The 17,463-nt window shown below is 36.4% G+C and overlaps 2 protein-coding genes across 2 annotated transcripts; one reads left to right on the top strand and one right to left on the bottom strand.

Moving 5' to 3' along the window:
- Positions 1-439: 439 nt before the first annotated feature.
- Glg1 (Golgi apparatus protein 1) lies at positions 440-11,355 on the bottom strand. The gene is made up of 7 exons (XM_088272594.1): positions 10,431-11,355; positions 8,630-10,317; positions 8,370-8,517; positions 8,054-8,280; positions 6,538-6,721; positions 5,534-5,637; positions 440-2,344 (listed from the first exon to the last, which is right to left on the bottom strand). Exons 1-7 carry the CDS (start codon positions 11,242-11,244, stop codon positions 2,168-2,170), a joined length of 3,342 nt encoding a protein of 1,113 aa, XP_088128720.1. The 5' UTR covers positions 11,245-11,355; the 3' UTR covers positions 440-2,167.
- A 117-nt stretch (positions 11,356-11,472) lies between these two features.
- LOC148301854 (DNA primase large subunit-like) lies at positions 11,473-14,792 on the top strand. The gene is made up of 3 exons (XM_088272595.1): positions 11,473-11,517; positions 12,465-13,810; positions 14,349-14,792. The coding sequence occupies exons 2-3, from the start codon at positions 12,568-12,570 to the stop codon at positions 14,648-14,650; spliced, it is 1,545 nt and encodes a 514-aa protein (XP_088128721.1). The 5' UTR covers positions 11,473-11,517; positions 12,465-12,567; the 3' UTR covers positions 14,651-14,792.
- Positions 14,793-17,463: the final 2,671 nt, after the last annotated feature.

Genomic DNA, 17,463 nt, shown 5'->3' on the forward strand with positions numbered 1-17,463 from the left:
CCACCAAAAATTTCAATAAATTTAATATCCATACATATCTTTTACTTTGGCACAGATGTGGCAAAAAAATTTCAGCTATGTATTTACATAACTATTTTTATTAAAAAACATCCAATATTCAATATCCTGATTTAAAGTGGTTGTTATTTATACCCAAATATTTTAGGTACTTTTATTACAGTAGTCTCGGTTATCCGACCTTCCGAGTCATCCGACCTACCGGTAAGACAATCACGGACTTTTTTACCCAAGCTTATGTGTAGTTTCGTAGTTCACTGCATTGTATGTGAGTACCTACTGTAAAACATGTTTTACTACTCTGCCGTAAGTGCATTTTGAGGTTTTAATTTTTATTACGTTCTGTTATGTAACATGTACATATTTGAAAAGTTTTCGATGTGCAAATAATGTTAACACATTTTCAATGTCGTTTTTATCATTTTCTGTGTTATCCGACCTTGCTGCGGCCCGTTTAAGTCGAATAATCGAGACTCTACATTGACTCTACTGTATATTTAATGCATTGTTGTTCCATATCCATGTAAATCTATCAGAAAATTGTTTTTTCTATTCATTTCTTACCGAAAGTACGGTGATGATGATATATATATTTATTTATTTACAAGTTCATTAAAATATAAAATAGCCAAAATAGTTTTCTGAACTCAAACCCAGAAAGGGCAGAAATACAAAAAGAAATTCTCCCCATTTAAGTTTGGTTTATAATTTTTTAAAGGCCTTTCAGTAAGAACTCTAAACTCATGGATTCAAATTCTAGAGAGCCAATTTTTGTCATCTGATTTCAGTCTAATAAGGATCAACTTTTTAATTATTAAAATAATTACTGAATGTGTCTAGTAATGGGTGTATTAGACATTGAAGAAAAATACTATGAAAAATATTATTTTTCAAGTTTCATGCAAAGTAATATGATTTATAAAGATGTACATGTGGTATGTACATATAAATATAATAATTGTTTTATAAAATTGACTGTAAAAATATAAATACACAAGAACACTCATGTGCTAAAAAATAGTAACAATCAATAAAATAGTTGAAAGCATACCGTGTATGCTTACAAATATTTTGTCTTTCAAAAATAAATGCAAATATGTAGTATATATCCATATTTTTTTTGGGAAATTTTTTCAAATGGGTATCAAAATGTTTCGATGTTAAAAATATTTCATCTTAATATCTAAAGTCATATTAATACATAAAGTCCATTATAATTAATGCTGCTCATGAACAGTTCACATCCAATATAATAAAAGTTAAAAATCAATTGATACATTTTTAAAGTATGTTAGGGTACTCCAACAAAAGAATCATAATTATAGTAATCAAAAACATTAAAAGCAAAACAACAAAAAAATGCTAAAGCACCAATTAATAAAAAATGAATGGTAAAATTAATTATTAAGAACACATCTAGACTATTTAAATGCATTATACGATAATCAAAACAAAACAAATGGTATATTACAAGAGATAAAATACATTTTTAAGGAAATAAAATAATCTTTGGATGAATATTTCCGTAATGTATGAAGTTGGAAATGTAAAAGTTGGTTTTCGTCCGCCTCCGTAGTGTAATGGTCAGCACGCTCGGCTACCGTTCTGGAGGTCCCGGGTTCGATTCCCAGGGGGGGTCAAATAAATATGTGATTTTTTCACTGTAATATTTATTCAATATTACCCTGGACTGGTACCTGAAGCGGAGGGCTGATCAGCTTTCCTTCATGTGTAAACGATCAAGATAACTCTGCGTTTATATGACGCAGTGCCCTATGCACCATTGGGGTGCGGATAAGGGTTTTATTTATTATTTATTATGAAGTTGGATATTTATATTGATAAGTATAATTATAATGAAGTTATAGAAAACTTACAAAATAAACTTTATGAAATACATTTGTATAAACATTAATATCCTAAACTACGGAAGGATGTTTAAAAAAGGCAACAAAATCTACACATTATACCAAAAATCAATTCACAAAAATACTATGTATGTATATCCACAAATATCAAGTCTATGTTTTTTATTTTTATTTATATCACAATTAAGGGTTCACATTATCATTTCGATACACTAGTTTCGTTTGGATAGTTCTTCGAAATGCGTGTGAAACTGGCCTCTAGAATCCACTTTATGCCATACTCATTTCTCCTTCATCATAAACTGGGCTCTTCTCACAGAGAGAGATGTGCGGCCGCACAGCATGCCGATGGAGAAGATTAGCCCGATGATGCTGAAGAACGTTACCATAAAGTAAGTTTTGTTGGGAGAGGTAACCACTTGAGCGTATATGTCCACAATACCCTCGGGACCTTGTACCTGCAACAGAATATTCTTGGTAATCAGTAATAAAACCAAGCGGCGTAGTTACTCTCTTACAAACATATCCATATAATGTAAGATTTCATGATCCTTCTGTTCCATATCCGCACGAAATAATGCATAGGGAACTGCATCGCATTGACACTGTTATATGCCGATGGTTATGCCTGTAGGAAGAGCTACCGCTATGTTGGACAATATCTCGTTAGATATTGATCTGTTCCATGTGTCTGAAGGAGTTTTCCGAAGCGGGATTCTTCTACACCTTTAGCAATATAGTTCTTGCATATTTTAGATTTTTGTATGTATTTAATGTATCCGCTTTAAATTTTTTAGTTTGTAATGTATATGTTAATTAAAAATAAATAAATTGAATTGAATTAAGGTAAAGCGATCGGCCCTCCACTTAAGCCAGTGCCAGTCCAGGGAAATATTGCATAAATATTAGAGTGAAAAATTCACTTATATTTATTTGACCCCCCCCTGGGAATTGAATCTGGGACCTCTAGTACGGTAGCCGAGCGTTCTGACCATTACACAACAGAGACGGACACCTTTCCTTTATGTGCGCATATATATGATGCAGTGCCCTATGCACCATAGGGTGCGGATAAGGGTTCAAATGAATGAATGAATGAAAGCGATCAGTTCTGAAATCCAGCCAGATTCTTAGATATAGGAGTCGTAATTGGTGAGATGCAGATGACTGGAGTAAAAAATTGGGGTGGAGGATATTATTGCTATATGGGAATAGAATTAGCAGCAATGGCTTTGGCGTTCAGGGTTGCATACCTATATTTGTACAAACTTGTGTAAGTTGGGCATCTCTACAAATATGATCGAGTCCAAAGAGGTTGATTGAACTAATGGTACCATATTGAATGTCGTTGTAAGTGTACTACTACTTAGTATGTAGTAGTCTACCATCATGCCTTTTCCGTGCAGGTGTAGGCAGAGTGGATGGAACACCACACTCTTCTGTCCCGACATACACCCCTAGCTTCCATCGCATTCATCTAGTCATACATGCCCTCTGATTACGTAGACTTTTGACACCTCCAGATTTTAGGTTCTGACTGATCTGGTCGTGCCAAGTCTTTTTTGGTCATACTCATTCTGTTCTCCCATTCACATTTTCCAAATATACTTTCTTAGTCATTCTCTTGTTATCTATTAGTTTCACATGTCCATACTGTCTTAAAGAAGTGGCAAGTAAATGTAGCTACGTTATACTGTTTACATGGCATCAGGCTCGCAAAAGAAGGGCACTGTTGTTTAATTTAGTATGCTAGTGCAGTGTTTCGCAAACTTTTTCTATTCAAGGTACACCTGCCAAATCAAGAAATTTTAGAGGTACAGCAGAGATATAAACCAAGTTTATTTAAAATTAATTAATTACCAAAATTAATATAATGCGAACACATTTTTTACATATAATGTTTAATGCAAAATCTAAGCCTGCATAATTTAGCACAGGCAATCAAAATTTTGAGCAATTGTTGATAAAGCTACTCCCATCTATTCGTTGATCGTCCACGGGCATTCTCTTATTTTTTTTAGCAGTTAGAGTCGTAAATCGCAATTTGCACAAGTCGTGGCAAATAGTGAAAGAATTGCAATAACACGCTTTGAAAGCAGTGGATATTCAATTTTTACATGCAGCCAAAAATGTGCTAGCTCTGTTTTGGAAAATTTCAGTTTTAACGTCCTATCAGTTTTTAGCTCCATGAATTTTTCTTACTCGTTTATCGGTAAGTGACGTTTTTCCGCGGCACATCAACCACTTAATTCACCACAGTACACCAGTGTGCCGCGGCACACACTTTGCGGAACACTACGCTAGTGTGAGGTGGTACCCATGTCAGTTGTATCCGATCAAAGCATGAGATTATTATCAGCTAATTTGAAATGCATAGCTTTTCATGTAAAATTTTAGGCAAGATATTGCCTATTCTATTGTAAAAGTGTTTCGATGCATTCTGCATCATTTTTAAACGCCATATGGGATGTTAAGTTTAAATTTTAGAGTTTAATTCTTGGGACGTTGAAAGATGAAGAATTTACCAAATAAAATTTTAGTTTAAAATAGATACATACTACCACAAAGTGACTGCCGAATCAATTAATGAAACTAGATATTTAGGTGAAAATATGTAATTAAATATCCCATCCTCTCCTTGAACAATATATGAAGGAATTAGAGGCAATATTAAAATTTTCTATTAGAATTATAAGTCCATTAAAGTAAATATATATTTTGCAATAAACACATTCATAGTGATGAGAAAAGCAAGTTCATTTTAAAACATAAAAAAAATATCAAGAATATTTGACAAACCAAATGTGAAATAAAATACATACAAGCAACATAACATATAATTTATGCAAATAGTCCATAGGTAAAAGAATATGAATGTTAAATTGTCATATTAACACAAGTGTTTTATTGATGGTAAATTACATACAAACAGGCAATTAAGCATTTATTATTGTATTGTTTTAAGGCAAGGAAATTGCCAATAAACTGTTACGTGTCTGATAATTTACGAAATGTATTACGTATGGAAGCATTTAAAGAATTTTCGGCCAGTGGTTCAACATTTTATACTGTGTCTTATCATACATTGCAAACATGTAAAAGGTGTTTCAGAAAACTTGAATTATTAATGAAATAGATAACCACTAACCGTTTTTATAAAATGGTGGAGTGATATTTACATTTTTTTTAAACAAAATTACAAAACATTAGAGGCTTTGAGCGACATTCATTTCTAAATATGTAGTTACATATTGAAAATGAAGTTCATTAGATACTGGTAATAATATCATCATCCGCCTTCGTAGTGTAATGGTCAGCACCCTGGCCTACCGTACTGGAGGTCCCGGGTTCGATTCCCAGGGGGGTCAAATAAATATAAGTGATTTTTCACTACAATATTTGTTCAATATTACCCTGGACTGGCTCCAGAAGCGGAGGGGCTGGTCACCTTTCCTTCATGTGTTCATGATAAAGATAACACTGCGTTTATATGATGCAGTGCCCTATGCACCATCGGGTGCGGATAAGGGTTAAAAACTTTATGTATCATAAGGGCTGTTGCGGGATCGGAACAGCAGAGGGAAGAAGTTGTAGTGTTTCAGGAAGTGGACGAATAAACAATTGTGAAGATAAAATCAAAATAATACCTGAGCACTTTTGAACATCTCCATTCGTTTTGTTAGTTGTGTTTTACATTCAGTATCTAGGGTTTTTTGTTCATCAGCCAAAATCATCTGTAGGCAGCGTATATCTGTGGATTAAAAAAGAAACTATATAAACATAATATAAACAAGAAAAAAAAAGATACATAAATTAGTATTCTTTTTTTTATCAAATGATAACAATAATAAAGATAAAGAAAGAAAAAAATTTAAACTGAAATAGTTTTGGTAGTCATCTTTCATCTGTTCCTTATTTGTCACTGAAGCAGTGTTATCTTGATTATTGATTATATGAAGGCATTACTCCTACGCTTCGGATAATAGTCCAGAATTATATTAAATAAATATAAATGAAGGTGAAAAATCACCATTATCAAAAATTTATTTTGAGACCCTTTGGAATTAAACCTGGGACAAATGCACAGGCCATTACACTACAGAGGCAAACAATTTGGTACTCTTTTTCTTCTTCTTTAGCCTTCTGTCTTCCACTGCTGGATATAGGTCTCTTTCATATCCTTCCATTTTTTTGGTCTGTTTCTGCTTGAAGCCAATTTCTACCCCTCACAGCGGCTATGTCTTCAGACCATCTTTTTTGAAGTTTTTCAACGCTTCTTTTAGTCTCCCAAGGTCTCTATCTCAAAATTTTAGGGATCCTGTCTTGCAACATGTCCCGCCCATTGCCATCCGAGTCTCGCTACGTGATCCATGATATCCGCTGGTACTGTTCATAATTTCTTCATTTGGCAGTCATAAGGTGGAGACTGACCGGAGCATTTCGTCGTAACGTAACACGTTACGATGCGAGCATTTAGGCAGTCAGTACACCGAGCCGAGCGCTCCATCCATAGTTTTGGATGCATACATCCATACATCCATAGTCTCGCCGCGAGCGATGTTACGACGAAATGCTCCAGTCAGTCTCCACCTATAGGTTTTAATTAATTATGTTGGAATGCAAAATGTATACAGGATAAAATTTAACTTACGTCGCCCATTTCCTTGTTCGAGGTGATTACACCATTTGAGTAAATCGACTGCGCATGCCCTCTGAAGTAGAGGGTCGGCGTGGATATCTGCTCTAGATTCCCCGATCAAAGTGGCTATTTCCGTGCGACATTCTTCGGAAACTATCTTCCTGTTCAGGAAGGCTTGCTTCAAACATTCCTCTACCTAAAATTACCAAAAATACAAACATGGCATTGCTAACTGGTTTCGTTCTATTTATTTCACAAAATATATCTAAACTAGCATTCAGTCATGTGATGTAAAACTATGTATGGTAGATATTCAAATGGCGATGTAAGAAAATAATGCAAGGCTGATAAGCGTTATCGATAAGTTTAAGAAAAGGGTGTTGAGATGGTCGGGCATGTGAATAGAATGAGTGAAAAAGAATAGTAAAATTCCCAGTAGTTTCCTAGTACAGTGAAACCTCTATCTATCGTTTTTCAAGGGAACTACCGAAATAAACTATGAATGCGGGAAAATAAAAAATGCGGGAAAACAATTTGTATGACATACCAGTAACTCGAGTGTACTTTTTTACAAATTTGCACAAAAATAGTTGATTTTAGGAAAAAAAAAAAAAAAAACGGAAATGGGTATCATGCAAATTGACAATAAAATCAATTGATAAGTATTCAAAATGGTATATTTAAGAAAAAAAAGACAATTGATTACTATTTTGAATTTTTATAGTCAAAAATATCAAATTCGGAGCATAATTCAAACGATGAATGCGATAAAATGATGATAGAGAAACGATCAATGCGATCTATTTTTGTATGAAATTAATCCGGGGTAGAAGAAATAAATGACACATCCTGGAAAACGATTATTCGAGGAACGATAGATAAAGGTTTCATTGTATTTATAATAATTTGGGAAGAATCTTACATACATTTCATGAACCTTCACTAAGAAAAAAAAACTTACTGAAGTCAGCCACATATGGTGCCGAAGAAGTAACATGTGGAAGGACACCTTAACAATTGAAGTATAAATACAACTTTGGAAATTTGAGTGGTGTGGTTGTCAATCATGAGTAGAATGATGAATTTTACATGTTTCTTGAATGTTTTCTGCAGATACATTGTGGCACATTTTATAAACTTTATAAAATTTATTAACTTTCATTAATTCATTTTAGGATTTTTACGGAGTGTGTGGAAGTTTTTGGTGAGAGTATTTTAATGTTTTTAATGTTTTAGAATTCAAATAAACCCTGATGATGACAAGGTTCTTGTTGAAACCGGTAGGTTAAATTGTATTAATAAAAAGTGGTTAAAACAAAGTAAATTATTTTTATAAATGTTATATGTGTATAAAGTTATCACTTAAACCAGCCTATGATCACCTATCAAGCCCTGTAAATGCCCCAACATCCGTGTTCTTTTTCATGTATGCCAAGATATCAATATCAATATTGCGCATTTACCATTTTATTTTTATGGCCAATAATAAAACTGATAAGAAAAAATTAACAAAAATTATCTTTTTTACCTCTCCGTCAGCATTAGTATCGGAGTTGTCAGCCGGCTTGCAGATGGTCTCTATTTCAGGACGGCACATTGTACTGAGTAGAGGATCCAAGTGGTAGTTGAGAGCTTGTTCCCTCAGTAATGCGGCCACCTGATGCTCGCAACTTGTCGTTAGTTTTGCTTCCGTGAACTTTACTTTCAAGCATTTGATTACTTTTCCTTGTAGCGCTTCATCCTTAGGTTCCTTGGCTAAAATTACAATAAAATAATACAATAATACACGGAAGGATAGAATAAATCAATGCGCAATAGGAAAAAGAAAATGTCAAACATTATACCTATTATATTTGAGCAAAATTTCTTTATGTCAGGTTTGCAATTGCTCTGCAAAGTTGGATTGAAGCGATAGTCTGAGTTCTGATCGATCATACGGTGCACAACTACCACCTTGCACTTTTCGTCAAAAGTAGCTTCTTCCTTGTGGATCTATAATTCAACCAGGAACATGATTATTTTACATCGAAACTTTGAGCGGTTGATTTAAAATTTCATTCAAATAAGATTTCAAAATAACAGGATAGCAAAATAATTTTCTCACCTTTAAACAGTCTAAAACTTTGGTAGGATTCGTATCGTGACAAAATAAAGTTATCATGGAACCGCAAGTGGTGATAAGATTGTAATCAACGGAATTGTCAGTGAGTTCCTGTTTTTTGACCATGAATAGAGCGTGTTGACACGAACTGCTCAACACTCCTCTGGCATTCTGCAAACATTCCAGAGCTTGCGATGCGCCGTGTTCGACATTGGGACAATACTTCTTCAGGTCATCTTTGCAAGCGGCTGTCAACTTGGGATCGTAATCTATGTTTTCTTTTTGCTGGAACAGTTGAGTACGAAGCTGTTGGCGGCAATCTTTAGGGATGCTGTGACGGTTCCCGTCGATTGTATCGTTCCTGACTGTTTCGCTCAAACAAGTGATCACTTCGCTTTTAGTTTTAGCTTGAGGACAGAAACGCATAACGTAAGAGCGACAAGCTTCTTTAAATTTGTAAGTGAAGTGGTAGTTTTTTAGAGATATCAATTGAAAATGTTCAATGGCCGCTCTGCACTTAATCTCGGCACGGACGCTCGGATCATTTTTGTGCGCAATGAGACATTCCATAACTTCTCCTTCATCTTTACCGCTTCTTAAGATAGAAGGACAGAATTTCTCCATGACGATGTAGCAATTCTTCATGATGATGGGATTAAGTTCCACGTTACCAGCTTGAGTTTCGGTGAAGTTAGTAACGGCAATACGACACTTATCGCCTAAAGCCTCTAAATTGGACTGTAAACAAGCCATTTCCTCCCCTTTGGCCGTTTTATCGAAACAATAAAGGGCGAGATCATCTAAACAAATCTCTTCGATTTCAGGCTGCAAATCAACACTCACGGCACGCTGTCTCATTACTCTGCGAATTTCTTGGAAGCACGTGTTGGAAAGCTGTAAATTCTGACGGGATTGAAAGGCGTATCGATAGAGACAAGGAAGAACTAGCGGACCTCTCTCCGGATCCATCTGGCCGTCCTCGTCGCTCCAACCGCGTTTTGCGTGACAGAACTTTATAGAATCTTCCTTGCAAGCCTTGTAGAGTTGGGGGTCTAGTTTGAAGTCCCTGGAGACAAAGTACTGAACTTGCACGAGGGCCGCTTCACATTCCACCGTCATGAAGGCCGTCCCGAGTTTCTGCATGAGACACGACATAACCCTTCCTTCTCCCCCGACGGTGTCTTTGCACGCGGTGTCTACGACCGGTTTACAAGCTTGTCTCAGGATAGGGTCTATTCTCCAGTCTTCGCCGGCATCGGTTTGTTTGATAAGACTCTCTAAAGCCCTTCGGCAAACCACCTGGACACGCTTCTTCCTGGGTCTAGCGTGCTCCATCAAGCAGTGGATGGTCTTCCCGCCTATTTCTATCGGACTGCAAAACTCGACAATATCACTCGCACAGTCGTGCATTATTTCTGGAGAGAGACGGTAATCTTCGAGTAACATTTTCCTGTGGTCTATCATTTCGGCTTGACACTCCGAAGAGATTTTGCTGGTATTTTTCATAACGCCTTCGAGACAAACTAGAATTTGGGCTAGTCTTACGTCCTTATCATCGGACACTCCTTTCCTACAGTGGTTGGATCTTATATCTTCTTTGCACGCTCTCGAGAGTCCTCTACTCACTCTGTAATCTTGGGCGATAAGTTTTTGCCTGCGGGAGAGCTGTTCTTGACATTGTTTCGACATTGCTAAAAGAAAAAATTACAGTAATGTTTTACAGATAAGGGTGTTAATTTCAAACATCACAGGTTACATAATACAACAAGAATGACTTTTTTCAGGCTAGAAAAAGGTTACTTACCGTGACTTGATTTGTGTAGCATTAGGCATTTGTAGATTACTCCGGAGCCAGGAGACAAGTCGGGACAAAATCTCAACTGATCTGTCGCACAGGACATGCGGAGCTGCCTGTCCAACTTGATATTATCGGCTTGCATCTCCGACACGTGAAGGATTTCTTGCTTACATTCCTTGTGGAGCGTATCGATGTGCGTTTGTAGACAAGCCAATGTTTCTCCTTGGGACAGGGTGTCTTCCTTATCTTTATTCAGTCGTCCGCAGGAATGAGTGTCGACATCTTCCTTGCAATGTTTCACTATGGCGGAAATCAGTCGGACGTCGCTGAAGGCGATGTATTCTAATTTCTGAATAAATCCGCGACACTTCGGAGCCTTGTAGCTGTTTCTGTTATCGATCAGACAACCTAGAACGGCCCCCGGTTCCCCGGTCGAGGGACATCTCACTTTAGAGAAATCTTTGGCGCAATAAGCGCTGGCCATTCTCTTTAGATTGTCATTATCCATAAATGTCGAAATGAAAGACCAAATCGAGTGTTGGCATTGATCGGATATTTTTTCAATTTGATTACTATTCAAACTTTGTATACAACTTAGAACATTCAGATCAGTATCCCCGTCTTGAGTAAAACCGCAGAATTCTTTTACTTGCGTACATTCCGGATCATTCAAAATTTTGTCGAATGCCTGTCGCTTCTGCCGATAACTTATCGTATTGTATTCATTTTGGAAACCGGTTTGAGGAAGAAGGGTAGAACTAACAGTCACGAGGATATAATTTAAAAACAAAATGAAAAGAAATCTCTCGGAATTTTCCATAATGATTATATTTTACACACTTAATTAAAATCCATGAATGATCAATTTGTTATTATTGAAACCGAAGTACCCCGGCGTAAAACGTCACTCGCCATCAAAGACAACTGAAAGTTATCTTTGATTATTCACAGACCACGAAACAGATAAGAGAAGAAATTGTTTGGTTATGGTTAAGCTTGCAAATTTGCGTAGAGTTATTTTCTGAACTTCTTTTTCTATGAAATACAATTTCCCGCTTTTTCCTATTGTTTTTGACGTTTTGCCTGGAAGAGAGTACGGAACCAGGGGGGGTCGACTCGTAAACGTCAGATTGTTCAAAAAACGACCAGAAAATGACGAGACACACTAATACACTAACAAAAAAACCAAAACGGGAACGAAAAATACGAGATACCAACAAGTTGTCCAAATATTTCAAATAAATTTGGACAGACTATGGTTATAGACAATTATCGATAGAAAAATAGAAATCCGTATATGAAAAACTTGATAATATTGAGTATTATGCCAAAGTTAAAGTTAAATTACGCGTATGAAAGTGTAGTTTTTCTTACTTAACACAACGCTCCCTTGAACTTCTGCAGCACCCCCCAAATGCAAAAAATTTAAAAACGCCTAGCCAAACTTCCAAAACGCCCACAAAAGGGCGCTGGCACCCCCGTTAGGAAACATAACTTCAGGAAGTGGTGGGCACTCCTTCCGCCCTTTTAAAATATTGTATTTTCTAGAATTTTAAATATAATATAGTAATTTGAAAATTCTATCGTTTTTGTTTTTGTTGAAAAGCCTTATATTTATACATAGTTTGAGATAATTATTTCAAAAAAGTTACCATTACCATTTACCATTGTAAGGCTGAGTTAAGTAACCATTATTAATCACCTGAACTCTTTTTATAAATGTCACGTTTTAGCCGTGACCTTTCTATTTTTGTTTACACTGAAATAAATAAATTTAGATAGTGAAATATCTTCTTTATAATATTAATATTATAATTTTGAAAATATGTAATACAACAAATTTCAATATAAATACCATTTAACCTGAAAAATGAATGATAAATATTTCGGCGGGTGGATTCGATATTCAGCCGCGGCGAAGTCACGCCCAGCCGGGAGCTTAGTATTTCTAGCCATTTACGTCACTTCCGGCCGCTGGCGAATATCACTTCCAGCCATAAAAAATCGAGGCAGTTGGCGGTCTTTATATAAATTAGTTAGTCTGTGTACGGAACGTAAATTATGAAAACTTAAAAGAAGTCAATATTGCCATGTAATTTTGGAAAGTTTTTTTGTGAATTTTTGCGTGAATCTTCAGTAAACAATGGATTTCACTATCAAGCGGAAAGTAATTAAGCCTTCTCATACAGGAAGCCTCGTTGAACTTTATCCCCACGATCTCCAATTGTACAGAATCCCTCCTATTAATTCGGTAACATTGCAAGAGTTCGAAGAGTTAGCTATCGAAAGGCTCAAAGTTTTGAGGACCCTCGCGGCCGTCACAACTCTGAAAGGATTTAAAATTTACTCGAAGGAATGGCGGGCTGCCGTTGTAGAAGAGTTACAAAAGGAAGGCTTGAAAGGGTACGTTCAATCGTGTAAGGCGGCGGGATTCGCGACAGCGGAAACCGATTTACAAGCGAGGAGAAGAGACCATATCTCGCATTTTATTTTGAGGTTGGCCTATTGCCGTTCCGAAGAACTTCGGAGGTGGTTCACGACGAGGGAGCTCGAGCTCTTTAAAATGAGGTTCCAGTCTCTGACTGCGGATGGTGTTAAACATTTTCTCGCTGTGAACAATCTTCAGTATGTACCGATAACCAAGGAGGAAAAGTCTGACATAGTAAACAGTTTATACGAATCTACAGTTTCTTGTTCACACGGGCAAATTGAATCTTTGAATTTTTATAAAGTGAAATTTAGCGAGGTGTTCGATTTAGTCAAGACCAGAAAAGTGTACCTGCAAGGCGGTTACGCCTACATTCCTAGCACCGAGTTTGTTTCCGTTATGACCTCGCAGTACAGATCTCATATAAACCAAGCACTGGCTGTCGCCAATCGCAGACTTCCGGATGTTGAGCACGACGAGAGGTTGGTCTCCCTGCTCAAGGGCTTACATAACTCGTATACAGGAACAGACTACAACAACACTTCTAAATCTGCATTACCGATCGAGAGTCTGGACGGTCTATCGACCAAAGCTTATCCGTTATGCATGAGACAACTTCACGAGCATCTGAGAAGTGCGCACCATATGAAGCACGGGGGAAGAATGCAGTACGGGCTGTTTTTGAAAGCTGCAGGAGTTACGCTGGAGGACTCTCTGCGGTTTTGGAGGGAAGAGTTTACTAAACTGATGGATTTGGACAAATTTGAGAAGCAGTACCCCTACGGTGTCCGGCACAACTACGGGAAGGAAGGAAACAGGAGGAATTACTCGGCATACAGTTGTATGAAGATCATCCAAGGTAATGTGGGCCCCGGGGATATTCACGGCTGTCCCTTTAGGCATTCGGATCCCACTATTCTCAAGACCAAGCTCCTAGGATATGGAATGAATCCGTTAGGTAAGATACACATTATACCTTAGTGTAGTAACTTTGTCTTAGCGTTTGTGTTAGCGTGTTTAGCTACCGTGCTGGAGGTCCCGGGTTTGATTCCATGGGGAAAATAAATATAGGTAATTTTACACTCTAATATTTATTTATTTAAACTTCATATACAGAAAAGAAATAAATACATTGGCAGGCTTATTGCAAAAAGCAATTTCTTCCTACCAACCAAAAACAGACTAGTGATATTGCTCAAAACATTGGATACCTACCTTAAATAGCTGTTAGTAATCAGAGGGTAGATAGTACTTGAACGTACAAAAAAACACAAATATTTATTTAATATTACCCTGGACTGGCCCCTGAAGCGCAAGAGTCATTACCTTGCCTTCATGTAAGTAACAATCAAGATAACACTGCGTCAATATGATGCAGTGCCCTATGCACCAATGGGTGCAGATAAGGGTTAGAAGTAGTATATCATAGGGTCCTAAATTTTGTCAAATTTGACCTTATGTGGACATGTATTTATTATCTCCCATTTCTGTTGCAGCGATCTCCACTATCGTAGATTTGGCAAAAAAGGGCCACTATCAAGTAGCCTGCAGTAAATACTTTGATACGACAAATAATGTGCACGTGGAACTCGGAGTCAATCACCCCAACCAGTATTTTGAAGAGAGTCAAAACATTTCCGCCGGTCACGGGAAACCCAATATTGAACACGTGAAGACCGAGAGGACTTACGTATACAGCCAAAACTCCCAGAACGGTGCTAATAACGATTCGCGGATTGATGATGGATTCGAAGATTTTCCAGAAGCGGATTTAAGCATCATTGACATGGAGATGTAATCCAGATGCAAGTCAACTGGTGTTTCTGATAAAGCTAATATATTTCCAATTCGAAAAACTGTATTGTCACGGAGAGATAAAATATGATATTGTATATCTTGATTGTCCGCCTCCGTAGTGTAATAGTCAGCACGCTCGGCTACCGTTCTGGAGGTCCCGGGTTCGATTCCCAAGGGGGGTAAAATAAATATAAGTGATTTTTTCACTGTCATATTTATTCAATATTACCCTGGACTGGTACCTGAAGCGGAGGGCTGATCACCTTTCCTTCATGTGTAAACGATCAAGATAACACTGCGTTTATATGACGCAGTGCCCCTATGCACCATTGGGGTGCGGATAAGGGTTTTATTATTATTATTATTATATCTTGATATTAGATTTAAGTTTTGTACTGACATTTCTTGGAGGAACTGCCAATTTTATATAGTAAAATAACAATTGAATAAAAGTTTTTTCCACACTTATTTTATTTGACCAGTGACCGTGTTTTATTATTACCGACATCAGATTGGTGTCCAGTCCAGTAGTGACCAGTCTAATGATGTTGGTAATGACGAAACCCGGTCACTGGTCAAATAAAACAAATGTGGAAAAAACAAAATAATTGTTTTTTTGTTGTTGTATATTTTGATATTGTATGGCATAGACAGGGGACATATCATTATTTATTGCACAATTTACGCAGTACATACCATTTTTGTGAGAAATCACCTCAAGAGTGCTTTTACAATTCACGGTGATTAAATGGGTGTGAACATTTTTACCGTATTTTTTTTTAAAAATATGTTTTTGTATAGGTCAGTTAACACTAGAACCGTCAAGTGATAATTTTTTATAAGAACTTTTATTAGTTTCATTAATTGATTCGGCAGTCACTTTGTGGTAAAATCTATCCATTTTTTATTTAAGTTTTACTTAGTAAATACCACTATTTCTTAAAATCCATTGTGACACATCGCTCACTCCTTTCAACAACGTCATACATCAAAAAACTTGATTTTTCAGGAGATCATTTTTAAAGTTTAAACGTGTTACGATTGATTCCGCATCATTCTCGTGTTCCGCATCATTCACGGTGTTTGAAAATGATGCAGAATGCATCGAAACACGTGTCACAATAGATTTTAAGAAATAGTGGTATTTACTAAGCAAAACTTAAATCAAAAACTTTTATTACGCTTATGGTCATTGGTTGGCTGAAGTTATCCCTCTTTGCAAATGGCACTTCATATGCGGGTGAAATACCATCTGCTGAGAATGTTGTGAAGTATATAGCTTTGCACAATTAAGTGCAGATGAAGATTAGAAGACCGAAAATGAATTATTTAGCATAAACCCTAACCACTCCACGCTGAAGGTTGGCAATAATCATGGCAGCACGATGGTATGGACATGTGGAGCGAATGGATAGCAAGAGATAACGAGGACGACCGAAAAAGACTTGGCACAATCAGATCAAACCTAAAATCTAAGACTTGGCACAATCAGAACCTAAAATCTGGTTGTGTCAAAAGTCTGCATAATAGGAGGGCGTGTATGACTGGATGTATGGATGTGAAGGAGGCGAGGAGTGTATGTCAGGACAGAAGAGTGTGGCGTTCCATCCTTTCTGCCTACCCTTGCGGGAAACGGCGTGATAGTAGTAGTAGTAGTATGGCAGTTTTTGATTTGTCTGTAGCCAACAGCGACTTCATACTAGAATGGAACCACTCCCTCAAATTTTAAGCTAGGATATAATACGTCTTCTTCATATGCTGGATATACCTTCGACTTTGCCATGTAATATAATACGCATTACATCTTATTTCTCTCACATAAAATGGCCAAATTATTCTAGGTTTCTTTTCTTTGTAGTGTATATGACTTTTATCTCTTAAATTAAAATTAAAATAATAATAAAATACGTTTAATTAAAATTTGACCGATTTCTGTGATTTAGATTTTTTGCAGATACCCTTTCTATGCAAGTTTTGTTGTTGTCTCAATCATATTGATAATATTTATACTTATAGAATTAGTTATATTTGTTTAAGCTGAAAATTTGTTTTGAAAATAAATGCTTGAAAACAAAGTATTTTGTTATTATTTTTTTATTTTAACTTTATAATGATTATTACTTGGAACCATGCATGCACAAGGGGATACTACGTAGTACAATTCATTCATTGGCCGACCGCCGTAGAGGTAACACATTCCTTGCTTGATTTTTTTTAAAGAATGTATGTTGGATATTCTTTTCTTTTCAAAACGGTATAATTATTATTAAAGAAAAACTTATTTTTTCAATGCAAAAACAATGTTTTATGAAAAATATCAACAACGTAAAATTTTACCAGGATTTTGAGAAAATTATGTTGCGACTTAACGAATACTGGTCCTTTAGAGTTTTTACTGTTTACGTCTACTCAATATTATATTTACTTGTGCGTAAGAAATTAGATATGTATGTACAACGTGTAATAGCAGCTTTTAAGAATTCTATAAGGTTTTAAAGTTTAGCACCTAATGGACCTCTGTTTGCTTCCCAGGGCTAGAATTACAGGGCCGCTCAGCTCTCTCTAGGGCCCCCTGGAGGGCCAGGGAGCCCACTTTGAGAACCTATGGTTTAGATAATACATAATATCGCAATACCTACTCATGTTATTATCAATCTTGGTTTGTTGAAATATCCATAAACATAAATTGTATTTATGAATGGGCTAGCAATTTTCTCGCGATTTTTTTTCTTAGTCGATCGCGGAAGTTTCCACTTTCCAAAGAACCATTTTCCTATTCAGACCACATTATATACTAGTGATAACACTGAGATG

The sequence above is a fragment of the Brachycentrus maculatus genome, unplaced genomic scaffold, assembly GCF_059751285.1.
Source record: "Brachycentrus maculatus isolate JH-2025_06_01 unplaced genomic scaffold, ASM5975128v1 h1tg000512l, whole genome shotgun sequence".
Lineage (NCBI taxonomy): Eukaryota > Metazoa > Arthropoda > Insecta > Trichoptera > Brachycentridae > Brachycentrus > Brachycentrus maculatus.

Excerpts from the sequence above, each read along its gene's own strand:
- Glg1 (XM_088272594.1), bottom strand. The coding sequence starts at position 11,244 with ATGGAAAATTCCGAGAGATTTCTTTTCATTTTGTTTTTAAATTATATC. Across the intron at positions 10,318-10,430 it reads GCTACACAAATCAAGTCACG|CAATGTCGAAACAATGTCAA; the intron begins GTAAGTAACCTT and ends TTTTTCTTTTAG. Across the intron at positions 8,518-8,629 it reads AAGTTTTAGACTGTTTAAAG|ATCCACAAGGAAGAAGCTAC; the intron begins GTGAGAAAATTA and ends GTTGAATTATAG.
- LOC148301854 (XM_088272595.1), top strand. The coding sequence starts at position 12,568 with ATGGATTTCACTATCAAGCGGAAAGTAATTAAGCCTTCTCATACAGGA. Across the intron at positions 13,811-14,348 it reads ATATGGAATGAATCCGTTAG|CGATCTCCACTATCGTAGAT; the intron begins GTAAGATACACA and ends TTTCTGTTGCAG.